At 39.0% G+C, this 16891-nt stretch overlaps 3 protein-coding genes across 6 annotated transcripts in view; 2 read left to right on the plus strand and 1 right to left on the minus strand.

Moving 5' to 3' along the window:
* Positions 1-635: 635 nt before the first annotated feature.
* Positions 636-16891, minus strand: part of LOC117223180 (phytanoyl-CoA dioxygenase, peroxisomal) — a 97540-nt gene continuing 81284 nt past the window's right edge. For 3 of the 4 annotated variants that reach the window (XM_033475347.2, XM_033475345.2, XM_033475346.2), the window contains 5 exons: positions 6602-6754; positions 4868-5104; positions 4202-4409; positions 3962-4123; positions 636-3606 (listed from right to left, as the gene is read on the minus strand). In XM_033475347.2, coding sequence (XP_033331238.2) covers positions 3466-3606; positions 3962-4123; positions 4202-4409; positions 4868-5104; positions 6602-6735 — 882 coding nt within the window. In that variant the 5' untranslated portion in view covers positions 6736-6754 and the 3' untranslated portion in view covers positions 636-3465. The remainder of the gene's footprint in view (positions 3607-3961; positions 4124-4201; positions 4410-4867; positions 5105-6601; positions 6755-16891) is intronic. The other variant, XR_013034985.1, reaches the window with a different exon arrangement.
* LOC117223179 (SREBP regulating gene protein) lies at positions 1829-3834 on the plus strand. Its single transcript, XM_033475342.2, has 4 exons — positions 1829-1963; positions 2032-2274; positions 2729-2938; positions 3025-3834. The coding sequence occupies exons 1-4, from the start codon at positions 1856-1858 to the stop codon at positions 3445-3447; spliced, it is 984 nt and encodes a 327-aa protein (XP_033331233.2). The 5' UTR covers positions 1829-1855; the 3' UTR covers positions 3448-3834.
* The window catches only part of LOC117223174 (uncharacterized), a 72959-nt gene continuing 66670 nt past the window's right edge, over positions 10603-16891 (plus strand). Inside the window, exon 1 of the mRNA XM_033475336.2 lies at positions 10603-11195. The gene's annotated coding sequence lies outside the window, so the exon portion shown is untranslated. The remainder of the gene's footprint in view (positions 11196-16891) is intronic.

The raw sequence follows: 16891 nt of genomic DNA on the forward strand, positions 1-16891 counted from the left end.
AACTCGTGGTTCTTCGATTATTATAATTCATTCGAATCGCCATTTTACCCAGTGAGATTCAAACAAATTTTTCTGCGTCATATATACTTTAGACGGAATTCGAATTCCGACTAAAGTAGAAGGATTCAATCCATTGGTAAATTCACTCAATTGTCCCTTTTAAAATTGTTATGTAAAGTTAACTTAATTTATTGTTCACGTTCTCTTTGATAGGACTTATCCAGTTTATAGATTGGAATCTGGCAGAAATAATAATTGTTTTATGTAATGTTTGAAGTGCAATTTTATAAATTTTTATTCAATTCATAAGGGTCGAATTTTTACATTTATATTTGTTGCTTTCCTTGAGCTTACCTGACGTAATTTTGTCCCGTCTGCCGAGATGGATGGCGGATAAAACAATTATGGCGATGACAATTAGGAATACTGCTATAGACAGTATCCATTGTATTATTCCGAACGTCATCACACGTGTTAATCTTATAGTATCCTTTCTCACTGTCAAGATAAGAATCCAAAAGTCAGAAAACTTGGATTTCATTGTTTTACCTCCATATGCATACGATTGCAGCGAACTTCATCTCGAAAGTGCAATTTTTCTTTAGATATGTTCAGTTTTAATGAATACAAATATATGATATTTTATTATATTTATTATAAAGCCATAATTACAATTCATCTGAAGACAGAAACCCAATTGCTTTTTATATTTCAACAATTTGTTATATTATATATACTACCTATTACATATATACTACATATATATACTACCTCACAAAAATTGTGTCTATTTATAATTATAATCTCATGTCTACAATACTTCATTATAATAATTAAACGTCTAACAATTTAGGAATTACAGAAATTATTCTGAGAGTATATAAATGCAACCTATATAATGCAAAAAATTTATTTATCGTTGAAAATAAAAATAAAATTTAAAATCCATATTTAAAAATAACGCCTTTTGTGATAAGCGGTGCCGCGTGTGGTGAACGCTCAAACTGTTCGTCAAAATTATCCATAAATGATAATTTTGAAGGTTCATAATTGTAATACAGGTGGTGCTTTTGTGCTCTTACCATAAAATCTACAAACAGCGTCACTACATGCAGTGGCAAAATACTAAAACTGGTAAACAAATTATCGATACCGGTTAATTTGCTAAGGAATAACAAGTGTCGCTACTGTGAATTTTCAGCGAATATTTACTCTGTCGGTAAATTTGTATCTATCACATTTAAAAATTAACTAGTTGTTTTATAAAATACGTTTTTAAATACCTTTTGCGAAAAATTATCAGTAACAAAATAATGTGTTAGTTAAGCAGGGACATCTACCACGGTAACCGCGCACTCATTAACGTCACCCAGGCACATTGGACAGGTCAACGCACTTGTATCCATCTTGTATCATTTCTCGCATGTCGAGCGATAAGAATTTCATTAAATTTCGTATTTACGAGAAAGATAACCTAAATTTTGGTCGTTGAACGTGCGGCCGATCTGAAAGAAGCTCATGTAGCACCAACAGAATTAATTGCGCGCCGAAATCGGTAAGCGCTTCACGAATGTTTTGCGACTGTCAGAAGAACAACATAACCTCTCTCTTTCCCTCCATTTTTCTTGTCTCGCATTTTCCACGGTTATGTTAAATATCCGAGCCTGTTTGATTTACATTTCATAGCGTAACGATGATTAGACAGTTTCATAGATCATAGATCTCTAGAAACTTGAATACGATCTAACGAAATGACTTTGCGCTGTCAGTTGGCTGTCGACCATGTGCCTGAACACTAACCAAGGAATTTAATGTCGATCGAAATCACGGGGGCACGTTGGATCAAGTGGAAAGGATGCCGAGTTGCGGCGGTCTGTTCAGGATCATTAGACGCCGCCTCGTACTCGGACTGATATTCGCTTTGTCGCTCACCTACTGCGCCTTTTCATTGTTTCGTAACGAGGTAAATTAATCATCTGAATAAGAACCACCAATCTTGGTACTTAGAACGCGATATCATTTTATCCATAGAGGAAAACGTTAACTCTAGATAATGACCTGGACGATATGGACGCTATGATGGTCAATGACAATAACGACGACCTAATCTCCGACGACGAGGTGTTGATGGATCAATTAAAAGCATCTGGCAAGCCTCTGCTTTGGCAGGCTACTCTCGACCAAGAGACAAACGATAACCAGATAAACGTAGAGGCGATACCTAACTTAAATGACAGCGAAGTTGTAGCTCAACCTTGCCGCAACTCTGTCCAGGTATATTGTAACAGCAGATCACAACTATTAGTTCTTTGTCAACTATTAGACCAGTTATTTATCAGAAATATATTTGTCAGAAATGTAGAAAACCAATGGTTGTGATTGTGATAACTTTATTTATCAATAATAATTTAATTTATCAAAGGGATGATCCCTCACTGCGGACATGGAGTCTGACAGACTCTACTGTAAACATTATTGCTTACTACTTATACCATAAGTGAATCTAGAAATCATAACTTCGAGTACTTTCCTCTTTCCTTGTCACCACTAATATGTGTAATAAATGTTATGTTAATATCATATTCATTTCATAAACAGTATATTTTAGTGAGTAGTTATCAGAAATTCGGACGTCCGCAGTTAAGGGTTAAGAGAAAATTTTCACTATTTATTGAATGACCTGATGTTTTGCTTAAGCTTGTTAACTAATGTTTTCTCATTCTGTTAGGGAAAAGCTCTCATCGTGGACGAGCGTGGTATCGTCTGTGGCAGACAAGATATTCTGCCGAACGGCTGTTGTAGCATAGAAGAAAAGAATTACAAGAACGAGGAAGCCCCTGTGGTAAAAAGAGAGAGGTATAGTTGTAAAACTTGCAATGTGCAAGGGTGCTGCGCGATTTACGAGTATTGTGTGTCCTGCTGCTTACATCCCGGCAAGGTGATCCTCTGTTTCTCCTATCTAATTTCTCTCTCCATCTGATACTACAAAAAATTGGAGTATTAATGAATCGTTTTTATTAACAGCAAATAAAAGGCAGGAAGGACATGTTATTAGGGCTGCTGAGGGACAACCACAAAGTGCACAGGGACCAAGATGTTGTGAAGAAACGCTTGCGCAACCTGGACCGTTTTCAAATTTGTCTGGCTGCGTGTCGCACCTCGAGTGCCAGCGTTCGTCACGAGAACACCTACAAAGATCCTCATTCGAAACATTGTTACGCCCTCCAGCCGCCGTACACCCATCAAAGACACCGTCGTGATTCTGATTCGCTAAATAATAATGGCGACAACTCCGTTGTCGTTGCATCTTTTTCTGTCATGCCGTTACTCACCCTTCTCCCTCCTCTCTGCCTCATCGTCTACCCGAGCAACGACTCGATTTTGCTACCGTGCAAATATTACACCTCTGTCTTGATCAACTACTACTATCACGTGGAGCCCCCATGAGATGTACTTATCGTACTCTTAGAGAGAGGACTTCATCCCGCGCACTAGTTTGGCCTTGAAACGCCACAAGTCCTCGTATTTCATCTCGATACCGGGGGAGATGCTGGTTACGTGGCTCTTTATCTCCGTCGCAATGTTGTTCTGCACAGTTTGCGTCACCTGTTGCAATTTAATTAGAACATTAAGGAAATTGATTAAAATGCGGGGCAATTTATTACAGAAAATAGTGGGACGATTGTGTACAGATTTATATTTTCTCTATCGCTTGTGAGTAGACTGCGGATCTTGATGCAAAATAATACAAATTCGCACCTCATTGTTTCATCGACACTTCATTGTTTCTTTAATAACTTCAACAAATTAGAAACGGTATGTCGATATTCTTCAGTTGTTTCGATTTGTCTATTATTTGAAATTCACCCGTTTTTGTTAGACGTGCATAAAATCCGCAGTCTTCGTTCATCAGGAAGCTATTGTCCTGCAATAGATTTTGTCAGTACTGTGAACGACTTACGTCGATGTAATGGCACTCTGCAGCCGCGTAATGGCAAGAAATGGCCCGTCTGGTTTTCTGGCTCATGTTCACGCCGGATCCGTGGATTAATAGGGGATGGAAAAACACTGTATCGCCCGGTTCCATTTCCAGTTGCACCCAGTTTATCGACTCAGGTAGGTCCTTTCAGGAGAAGGAGAAAGCAGATTACTATTTACTCGATTCTCCCTCGATTTTCGATGACCCCAGTTGGATTTGTACCAGAATGCCATGATAGAATTTGTTGACTGATCCTGGCTTTGCTCCCGGGGGATAGTCGTGTCTCAGCAAACGATCGATTGCGTGTGTACCTGGGGCCACGTAAAGACATCCATTCTCAATGGTGCAACGTTCCATGGCAGTCCATGAGGCCACTATCAGGTCTACTGGCCGGAACGGGAAGTAATACAAGTCCTGGTGAGGCGGGTGTCTGGAATCGGCAAACATTTTGATCACTATATTGCAAATCTTTCTGCAAATCCCAATTTTGGTAAGTTATTTTATTGAAAAGTTAAAGTTAGAGTGAAACCGACTTTCAGCTAAAAAATTTCTCATGCGAAAAATGAAATAAAAATATCGGTCTTGACAATTTTTCTTCGCAATTTGAGACGTTGAAGGTAAATGCATAAAGATCCAACGCACTACTAATTAGTAGAATAAAAATCAATAAAAATAAAAATTGTCCGTCTCAATTGTAAGAAACGGACGATGAAAATATACATGTTATTCTTCCTATAATAATCTTAATCAGTAGAAAATAGTACGTTGACATTCTTAAATTCATTTAACCTTTTCATAGTTTGAAATTTGACTTGTTCATTTCTGACATAAATGCATAAAATTCTAAGTTTACTAATTAGGCAAGGGAAAATTGTGAACGAAGATTACTTGGAGGTCTGGAATCCGACATCGGGAGGTTTCGCGATCAGCATACTGTGCATAGCCATGATGTTTGGACCGGTGACGGCTTCCACAATGTCGAGGACATTTTTGTGCTTGATGTACTCGCAGAAAACGTCGTCCCCAGCTATGTCCTGTATTTTGTTGACCGATTTTCTGTCCTTCACGTCGTACATCACGGTTATTCCACTGCGTGGAGCCTTGCCAGAAACGATGTCGTCGAACCTGGAAAAGTAATTGCCTATGAAAACTACGGTATACGACTTCCGCGGTTGAAATTTAGGTAGTATTCTCTTTCACGGTATCTGTTTTAATACTTAATGCATATAACAGTGACAAACAATTTTATTAGAAATGCAGAACATTTTTAGCAATTGAATTTTCAATTTTCGAATGGCTGTCGATGTTCGTTCTAATTACAATTACGTCGAAAGGAATCGTATAACGATAAATCTGGAATCCTTTTAAAGCTTTTAACTTTTGTTTCTTGAGAATACTAGATCGAACCATCTGTAAAAACTTTGAACATATTGTTTCGCGATTGAAGTTGCTACGGGTGTGAAAATTGAAGTTTCCTCTTTACAACGACTCATCAAAACTGATTGTATGAATTTTTGTTGGTCGTTTTATCGAGGTTTTAATGGAAGGCGTAGCGTCACGCCATGGGAGTTCTACGCGACCGAACTTGTTTTTCGCTTCTGTTTCATAAAACGGCCAAGAAAAGATAGTACATCAAGATTCGTGGGATTATTGTAAAGGGGAAACTTCAATCTTCAAATGTACGGTAGTTTCGGACACGAAACAAATTGTCCAATAATTTTACGGACGTTTCAACTCATGGTATTTCCGAAGAAAAGCGTGCCTTGGCGAGGGTTGAAATGAATTTAAATTGAACTTCGTGCAAAATATGCATAATGTTGGTAATATATCATCGAGTAAACTGACTGATCCTAAAATGGAATGGAAAGGATGTTATTAACGACTGGAGTCGACATAAGGATAAGTGTCCCCAGTTTGCAATAATTAATGAAGCGAAAATGATTAATAATGAATCGGTCGCAGACCAGATACGTATCATTTCACGCCACACGTTAACAAGATTAATAACTTTAATCTGGGGCTCACGATATTGCTGAATTATTAACGCCGGGGTGTGTAATATCTGAGTGTACGCTTATATCGTGCATGTTTTCATCGAAACGTTGTTTGACACTAATCGAAACACAGACGTACGATAATTGTCTCTCATACCGTTTTACAGATTACTTTATCATACTTCTATTTCCAATGATTTATTGCCACTAGACTGCGGACTTTTGTGCAAAATAAAAATTGTCTAATAAATTGTAAAAAACGTATGTCAGATAAAAACGACTTTCCTCTTTTATTAATTTTTATAAGATATATATATATATATATATATATATATATATATATATATATATATATGTATGTATACATATTATATAATTAATATTTAAATAATATATTATAAAATTAATAAAAGAGGAAAGTTGTTTTTATCTGACTTACGTTCTTTTTACAATTAATTAGACAATTTTTATATTTATATTATCTACATACATTTATATTATTTTTATATATATAATATAAAAATTTTTTCGAACTCATAGTCATTTTTGTTAAAGATGTATAAAATCTGCAGTCTAATTATCACAATTTCTGGCAAAACAGTGTGAAAAGGGAACACGAAATTATTACCTTTTGTGACATTTATCGAGTATATGTTGCGGCACAAGTCGGGGGAACACCAGATATCCTTTTTTTTCGTAGAACATCCGTTGCTCCTGTGTCAGAGACTCGTTCTCCTTCGTGTAACGAATGCTGTTGGACATCTTCAGCGACAAACGTCTCCTGTTAACATAATATATCTCGTTAAATCACTAGAAATTCCCCAGGTAAATACGATTCCTCGTACGTTGTGAAATACGCGAAACACACAAGAAATGGAACATTAAAACCAGCTATCTTTTCCTGTATCAGAATTCTCCGTACATTCGTTCCAAAAATTACTCAAACGCTCAGATCAATCTTTTCTTAACTTTTCCAGCTTCCATTCCAGGTTTAATTTAACGTTGTTTCTTTTGTAGCTGTTAACACGTTCCGTGCCGAGCTTTTTTTACTCGAATCTTCACACTTTGATATTTTACTAAAACTTGATGTATCACGTGCAATTATTAATTCTCGTACACATAACAACGTAACAAAAACTTATCAACGCCCATTCTTGCGGTGGAAATTGATTCTTCGGTTCTAAATTTCTTGTAAACAATTTGTTCAGTTCACTAAGTAAACATGCAAGCGTGTACCATCGATGGTACACGTGGCACGGAACGTGTTAAGACTACAGATTCCTACGCATGTATGGTGTACGGGGATTTTTGAAATACAGAATTGACGAAAGATATATTCTTCGTTTATTTGATAACTGAAACGTTGTCGACCTGACTGGAAAACGCGGACAAGGAACGCGATAAAATCGACGAACTACGATCCCCTATCAGGGGAACAGCTTTCCGAAACAGGTTCGCCGAATCAGTTTCGGGAACGTAAACATGTTTGATTGCGGTCGTATTATCTTTTTGCGGTGGCTACATCCTAGATCAGCCCGAAACTACTTCGGAAGATTACGAATAACTTCCTGCTCAGTTCACATTCGGGTATCGCCGGGATATTATGCGACAACGAACTCGCGATCGTAATCTTCTCGGTGACATCGAATTATTCGCAGTGCTTGCGATCCGATTTCATCGGCGTTTTCTACGATACTATATACAGGGTGTCCCGAAAATGTCTCGCAATCCGAAAGTAGGGGATTCCTGAGGTGATTTGAAGCAACTTTTTCCTTAGCGAAAATGCAATCCGCGGCTTCGTTTACGAGTTATTAACGAAAAACAGTGACCAATCAGAGGCGAGATCATTTGGCGCGAGACGGCCGAGCTCGCCTCTTATTGGTCAGTGTTTTTCGTTAATAACTCGTAAACGAAGCCTCGGAGAAAATTTTCGCAAAGGAAAATGACCTCAGGAACATCTTATTTCCGAATTGCGAGACATTTTCGGGACACCCTGTATAATCATAGCAAGAGCTTAACGCTTTTTGGTTCCCGCGAGATGATTCGCGAGAACGTTGAACTTTTGGTAAGTTTTTAGAAAACTGAGCACAGTAATTTCTCCCTAATTCGCGCTGAGATAGCGCACAAAAAAAGGACAATTTGGGAAGCGGAGACACGATTATTCGAGCCTTGCGGCTCGTTTTTATAGTTACCGATTCATCGACAACTCCTCCTCTCAAATTGTGCATTTTTGTGCGTAATCAGAGCGCGAATCAGGGAGAAATTACTGTAATTGCTACAAATTCTTTGGTTGGAAAGAAAAAAGAAATAAAAAAGAAATGCGCGACTAACTTTATCATTGAAAGGGTCGACTAACTTTATCATTGCAAAAATAAACTCTGGATGAGATCTGTGATATCGCTTGGGACAACGGACGAACAAATTCGGGAAAATTCCGGACCCAACCGAAACGGTAGCCGTGAAGCGAGAAAAAAAAAGTCGAAAGAAAGATTAATTGCGGCAAAACGCGGCTAGAAACGTTATTAATTGCTGGCAAATCGCCCCGAACGCATAAAGATCCGCTGTCTGGACGGATTGGACTGAATAAATCCGAGAAAACCCGCGAAACGTGGCCAACGTCGACCACGTCGAATGGAAATCTTTTCGCTCGGAGTAAAAAGCGACGGGAGCAGCCACGAAGACGCAAGAAAATCGAATCGCACGGATATCTGATGCACCGGGCAGCCTCGTTTCCATAACTTACCCGGCCGGGGAACCATAACGTTGCGAAAACAATTAGTTAATGGGACGCGGACGAAGTTTACGAGCCAATCGAGTTACGCTTAATAAAGTCAGAGCATTTTAAAGTTCCGTCAGTAGCCTGGTTCGATCTATCGCTCGGAACTATCGCCTCGAATTAATGGGGCTTTTAGGGCTCGTGACCGCTGGCGAATCGCATCGAATCGGATAAACGCGGCACTCGTTTCGCCTGCTAATTACGAACAGAGCGATGAGAGAGAACAAAGTCGACGGGGTGGTGGACGAAGATGTCCTGTCGCGAATTACGTTTCGAGACGAAACGTGCATTCATTTCGAAGTTATTCTGTAGCATGTGTAATTTGCGGATTTGACGCATTTATGGCAAAAATGAGTAGATCGAATGCGAAACTGTAAAATCATTTCAATAATTCGAAAATATTATTGAACTGCTGTTAACTCGCTAAAATTATTAAGGAGACATTAATGAAGACAATTTTCTTATTTATTTATTTCTTTATTCATTAATTTATTTATATTTTATTTCGCTTCTTCTTTTTTTAATCATTTTATTTTCCTCTTTTTACTCATTTTATTTTTTAATTACTAGATCTTTATGCAAAATTGAAATGTTCTGTATCGTTGCATGAAGTAGAAACCAAATATTCCTTTCGATCATTCAAATTGCCTGAAATATCTTGGCGTTTTCAATCCCGTTTAATCTCCTTATGAGTTTAAATTGTACATTACTCAATTTTCTTATAAATGCGCAAAAGTTGCAGTCTAGTAATTACCGTATTTTAATGGTAAAACGTAACAAAAAAATATTAACTGAAACGTTAGAGAAAAGGTTAGGTTAAAAAAAGAAAAGTATCGCGACCATTGTTGTAGACTCTTCGTCGACCTAAACAACTCCTGAATCATCTGCGATCATCGAGTCTCGCTAACTGACCGACCACTGTGACTGCGTGACTGTAAAATGTATGATCGACGATGGATAGCGAAAGCCTTGCGAAGTTTATAAACAGGCGGGCCTAATGTTTCATGTAACACGTCGAGCGTTGGGTCGTCAGAGAATGAGACAAAAACCGCATGAATGTTTCAACCCCCTAAAATAGGAGGACCAGTTAAGGTCAAGCGTCAATCGTTCGAAGTTCATCGATGTACGAGGCGAGCCGCTTGCATGGAACAGTGAAACGAATATTCCAGTGGCATCGCTTTAGAATTATATTATCGACAGACGTATTAAACATTCAATGGATGCTTCCGCGAGTGGAAGTAAGCATACTTCAACAGTGACGTGAAAACGTTTAACATTTGACGGGAACAAAAACTATACACATATACTATATATGTAATTTTGCATTTCACCTGGTCATATCGGTTCCGCAAAATGCAATTTGTATACAAAACTACAATTTATGAACAACAAAATAGAGACATACTTGCACGGCTTTCTTCTGCGTTGGTCAGAGCTGGATATTATTCAAACATTTCGAATAAATTTGTCGATTAAAATTTTATTCGTCTAATCTTTCGAATATATCTCCTCGAATAAATTTTTCGAATAAAATTGTATTCGATTAATGTTTCGAATAAAATGTTTTCCGAATCACGCTTCGAGATCACCATATTTATTTCGAATAACGAATAACGAATACAATTTTAATCGTAGAAACTTGCTCGACCAAATACTTCGAATAAAATTTATTTGAATCAATTTTACCAATAAATTCTATACGAATAAAATTCATTCGAATGAATTCTACGAATAAAATGTTGTCCGTTATTCGTATACCAAACAATCTATCATCGAGTAACAAATGTTTGGAACATCAATACATCCGCGACGCCGATCAGAGGCGACCGATAAGGGATTAATAAAATCGTCGAAGCAATAGGAGCATCATCTGATAAGACGAAAGGTGACGCCGAAAAGATCCTTAGTCCAATTACAAGCATCATAATGGCTGTTTTTCTGTCTAGGATCCCGTTTCGTCGTGCGGTATATCGGTGGGGATCGATGGGTCCCGCGATCGAACGATCGAGGGGTGGTTTTTCGGGCGCCTGCGTCGCCGTCGAAGTTCGCGACGCCTCGCGCCGACGTGGTTCTATCGCCGCGTGTCCCGCCCCCCGCCCCTCCTGTACCCTCTTTCTCTGGCGGCCTTTGGATTCAGCACGTGGCATCAAAGGGAAGATATACAGCGGGGTGGTCGCTCTTCCCGGCCAAACGGCGACGACCCTCGCTCGTCGTCGCTCGTTTCACGCGCGCGATTTCGAGGAGCCCCCGTCGTCGATCGTCGCTACTTCGCCGTCGCTGCTCTCGCGGCCACGATAATCATCCCCCCGCGAGTTCGTCAAGTTCGTCATGTTCCGGTGAACCAGCACCGGGCACCGACACGGATTCACCGCGTACCTCGGAACCATCGAGAACCATGCTCGGCGGAGTCATCTAGATCCAGACTACGCTATGATATCGCATCCGGGTGAGCTTGGTCTTCCATTATTTGTTTGTGATGATTTTGTATGATTTTCTCGGAGATGTCCACCTTCATACTTGTGGTGCCATTGAAAATTTGCCCCACGTTTTAATCTAATTTTTCCTCCTATTAACTACTTCATATTGTCTTTTAAAATGTCTTTTACATCGTTGCTACTTTTGTCACATTGTCTACTAAATTGTTTGACAAATTATCTGCTGAATTGTCTGATACATTGTCTCCCAAATTGTCTGATGCATTGTCTTTTAAATTGTTTGATACGTTGCTTTCCAAAATTGTCCGATACGTCGTCTTTTAAATTGTTTGTTACATTGTCTTCTAAATTATCTGATACATTGTCTTCTAAATTGTCATCCAAATTGTCTTCTAAAATTTCTTCGAAATTGCCTTCGAAATTATCTCCCAAGTCCGAGCAAGTGTTCTTGTAGACACATTGATCTCGCTACTGTTCACAATGGAACACGTGTTCGTCGATCTAAATAAATCGTCAGGATCTGGACCGTGAAACGATGGTTTTGATATGCACCGTGTCAAAATAAATCCATTCCGATGGCACTCAAGACCGTCGACGGTTTTAGTTGGTTTTCAAGACTCATTCAACACTTTGTCTTTGAATTTCTGATTTGCAACGAGTTTCATTTGCACGCGATTCGTAGACGAAGTAGAATATTAACAAAAGATCCGACGTTTAATTTGGCGTGCACCTGGCAGCTTGAGGAAGGTGGAAATCCCGGTTAATGAATTTAGAGCGCGAACCGTGTAGCGTTTCGGCCGGGAAAAAGGGGAGCGGTGGCGGGCGACGCGCGGATTTTTATTCGTTTACACTTTCGAGTGGGCTGAATTGCCCTCTACCCTCGCGCGCGTTTCTTCCGGCAGGAGGACCATGCTCCCGGTGGTCGAAGAGAACTTAGGAAAAAGCGCTTCTACATAAAAACTCTGTGAAACTGTTCCGTAAAAGAGCCCGTCCCAGCTGTTTTAATGCTCCCAATCTACCATAAGCGAAATACTAGGAAAGTTCAATTAAAACTTTCTGCATGTGTAGTTTATGTATCTTGATGTGCACCGATACACCGAGGCTGCCTAATCTTAATAGCCGGCTCCTTTGCATTCAAAAAGTTTCCCCGCCCGTCATCTTCATTGTCGCAGTGACAGTATCTGGAAAGGTGAATCGTATCTCGACTCATGAATAATTTATACAAAAATACCGCGACTGGATTTTATACAGAGGCTGGATCGGAATGTCTACTTTCTGTGCGCTCGCAAATCTCACGTCACGTCGCTGAGATCACAGAAAAATAATTACCGTCAGTTGATTTATTAGATAACCGGTCGCGACAGTATCTAATAATTAACGAGCTTTATCGTTTCCCTTGCGGATTAGAAGTGGGCTTGTCCGTCTCTCCTTGCATATAAAAGAAATACCATAAAGCAACATAAAATAAGATAAAATAAAAGGAAGTAAAATACAATAAAATTAAGTAAAGTACAATAAAATAAAATAAAGTACAATACAATGAAATAAAATAAAATACAAGAGAATCAAATGAAATAAGATGAGCAGAGCCTGTGTGTAGGTTCGATCGTGACGGTAATGGTGCCAGGAAGCGTTATTTTCCAAGCTTCTTTTTGTGACTTTCAATCACGTCGAACGAGACGGATCGACTGGCTTGAAAAATGTAAAAATGGTTCGTCTCTGAGTGGGACAATTGTACTGTTTACCAGACAATTTGCGTTCTCTCGAGACAATGGGGGTTAACTCGGAAAGTTGCTGTTTAACGATCGCCGGCGCACGGTTTTTCCTCTATTTTCCGCGACGACACAGGTGTCGTTTGAAAATCCTCGAGCGGCCCCGGGATCGATTCGTTTCGACGAGTTGCGTTTCCGCACTCGCGGGAATGGAAATGAGTTTATGGAGCCAGGCAGACAAAATCGATGTACATCGTGTTAATAATATACGGGCAAGGTCTACAACCTTTCGCGAATGAACGCCGATGTAAAGACGTTGCTGTCTCTCTCTCTCTCTCTCTTTTTCTATCTTCTCCTTCCCTTTTCAATTCCCGCGTTATAGTCCCACCCCTCTCGGGGTCGAACGACGTCGCCGGAATAGCGTTTCATTCCGGCAACCTCGGACAGATCGTTTTGTCCTTAAATGTCTGAGCGATCTGGCCGAAATCCTGCGAACCGTCGACTCGCCGCGAGATAAAAATGGCGATTCTGCACGAATCTCCACGAGAAATCTTGTGCAGTCCGTGGGAAATACTGGCCGATAACAATTTTTGCGTTTCCATGACCTGCGGATGATCCTCGTCGATTCTTATCACCCTCGAATTTTTAGGGAATTTCATTTCGGAAACTGTGTCGAACGGTCGACTTCGGGAATTTCTTCTACTTTTATTATAATAGTTACGGAAATGGTTCTTACGTAGATTTATTCTGTAAAGTCTCCCGAATGTTATAGTATTTCTGTTTATGACATTGTTAACTTTTGAATGTGTTTAAATAATGTTCAAAGGGGGCGAAACGATTTTAACTCGTCAGTTGGTTCGATAGCCTCGTAACTATTTTATTTTGTCAATTCGGAATGACATCTGCGTTCTGACAATTTTCAATAAATTTCTATAAGTTTTTATAATTTTTTGTAGTAGAAGGTCCATGCTATTGCGCAGTCCAATTAAATTTTGCTCCGATCCATGGTTTTCTAAATAAGTTTGAAATCTCCGAAAAATTTAGTGCACTGAAGACATCCGGTTACTTCGATATTTTTTAAGCATGTTCAAATTCATTCTAATTAGACAGCAGATTTTATGCATTTATGGTAAAGTTGGGTAGTTACAATTTTAAATAATATAAAAATGTACAGCGTTTTCAAACGTCAATGTATTATTTTCAATCTATTAAGATGATTAAAGGAAGAATTAAGTTGCTATACTTGGTTTCTGTTCCCAGCAATTGATGCAGACAATTTTCAAACAAATTCATACAAATTCGCAGTCTAATTATATTGTTACAAAAAGGACACTGTCACACTCTCGGGAGAATCGTTCCACCTAAATCATTCGCCTAACTGTTACAGTTATTGCAGAAAAAAAGTCCGATATCTCGATCTCATAATATTGACTTTTGATGTTATAACTGACATTTCGGAATTATTTCGTAAAAAACCGTACGATCGATCGTTTTGAAATGACTAGGATAATTTGTCGCACGGTTGACGTAACGAGAAAAATTCGTTTCGACAGACAAATATATTTATTATTTGTCGAAATGAAAACTGTTTGTTTCGCGCGTCGGCGTTGACGTTCTCTGTCGCGACGTGCAACGTAACGTCGTTTGTATTCATCTGAAACTGACAATCCGAAGTGGCATGGTTTTTTCATGATTCCATGTGCTACGGGATTCTATTTTTAGCGGAAGCGAAGCGAAATCGTAAAGGTTGTGACAATCGCGGGAGAGATAGCCATTTGTGTATCAAAAGTCTCCCGAGAGAGTCCAATTTTTTAGAATATTTCAAGCAATCGAAATGTCTAAATAGTTGATGACTGTTCTCGTTCACATGCATTCCCTCGCAGTATGTTATAAGCGACGTATTTATGCAAAATAAAAATTGTCTGCATCAGTTGCAAGAAATAGAAACTCTCTCTCTCTCTCTCTAAATAGAAAAATTCTTGTTTCCTCGATCATTTTAATGAAGTAGGAATAATATGAGATTCAAAAATTCTTAAATACATAAAATCCGCAGTCTATTTATTTATTATTTATTATTAGACTGTCGATTTTACGTATTTATGACAAAAATGAATAGATCATATATAAAATTGTAAGGTTATCAGAAGAATTTGAGGACGTTGTTACATTATTTTCAAGTTATTATAATTACTAAAGGAAGAAAGACATTTTCAACAAATTTATGTTTAATGCAATTAACTAAAACAATTTTTATTTTGCATAAAGATCCGCTAAGTCTACTTATTGCATTATTAAAGAAAATATTGTCACAGAACCAAGTCTCCATTATCTTTTTTAAATCGAACAATTTTCGAAACCATCGCCTCACGCGTTTAAAATTCAAAAATAATCGTTCAAACAGGTCAAGTATCTTTTTTATCGTCTAAAATGTGCAAGGACCGACGATTCAACCAGCTCCGCGAGGTTTATGTTTATTCATCGAATCCCGTGGGCATTTGACGCAGATGAAAAAAGAAGAGGATGTAAAAAAAAAAGAGTCCTTGTTTGCATATCTATCAGCGAGATGCTCGCCCGATTCGCGCACGCGACGAGCTTCCCCGATTAACCGAGGAAAATTTCGGCTTCCGTTCGAAAATTTCGCGCAACGTGAACCAATTTTTCCGGCAGCAATTTGTCCGCTATTAATTTGCAATTCCACGAGCCCGGTCCTTCCGTGCACGGAATTCCACAGACACCGATTCTTGCGCTATATTTCACGACGGCGACGGCTCGATAAGGATCACAATTAAGCGCACTGTTTGTCTTGCGCCATTTGCCGGCATAATTCTCCTTACGCAAAATTATGCGCGGCTACTTCCGGCCCGCATCGATTGCGACATGGGAAAGCGTGGAATAATTGAATGGGCGCGACGGTTGCCGGTGTTCTGCAACATCATGAATTACCAAAAATGGAATTCAACAATGGCGAGTAAATCGGCATCAATTTCGGCTAATTGAGTAAACTTGATTTGATGCGTTCGCGGCAAAAGTGAGTCGTAGAAATGCAATACTGCGTTCAAAGAATTTGACGCCCGTTACGAGTTAGCCTCGTTAAAGTACGGCAAAGGGTTAAAAGTCGACGTACAACATTATTACACGATTTAACCTAGCAAGGTCTAGCAATAAATTTCAATTTTCTTAATTTTAAGAACGTGATGAACTCGCGTAAATCTGCAGGTTCTGTGTCAGTTATTCCGTAATTAACGGAACGATAAGAAGCTTGCGAGGCTTTGCCGTGGCGTTTAGTATCCTCCATTCGTTTACAATAATGTTTGCCGTGAACGCGTAAAATCAGCGCTTCGAACATCAAACGATTTAGCGCGAAACTTTATACAGCGCGTACTCGAGCATAAAAATGGCGTGAAACCACCTTAGAGCCTCGCGGCCGCCCATCACACCACAATGTGATTTTCCCGTTGAATTTTTATTTTTATTTGATCTGGGGTGTCTGGGGAAAATTGAAAATACCGTGAGTTAATTAATAGGCTGTGGGTCATTGTCGTAGATTATTTTCTAAAAATTCGAAGTAAGATAAAAGTTGTATCAATTCTTTTTTCCAATCTATGTTTGCAATTGTCAGTCTTGGCATTATGTCTTAATAGAGTTCTGAATATTCTTGATAGACTTCCGAATATTCTCAATACGCTTCTAAATATTCCTAAGTAGCACAATATTTGCATAGCAAGCACAATTCTGACAAGCTTAATTCTGCGGCTGTAAGAAAAAAACGTCGCAAGCCAGAATCTCGAAAAAGTTCCATTAATGCATTAATTGAACTGTAGAACATAGGATTTACGTATTTATCAGAAAGAACATCGCGAAAGCAAGTTCTATAGATCGAGAAAAATTATGCGATTTGAAACGCTACTAAATCACGAAGCACATCTTGGAAGTGAAAGCACGTGACTTGCGGGGCGTTCTTCCTTGCAGCCGCAGAATTATGCACGCCGTTGTAC

The sequence above is a fragment of the Megalopta genalis genome, chromosome 1 (assembly GCF_051020955.1).
Source record: "Megalopta genalis isolate 19385.01 chromosome 1, iyMegGena1_principal, whole genome shotgun sequence".
In the NCBI taxonomy this organism is placed as follows: Eukaryota; Metazoa; Arthropoda; class Insecta; order Hymenoptera; family Halictidae; genus Megalopta; species Megalopta genalis.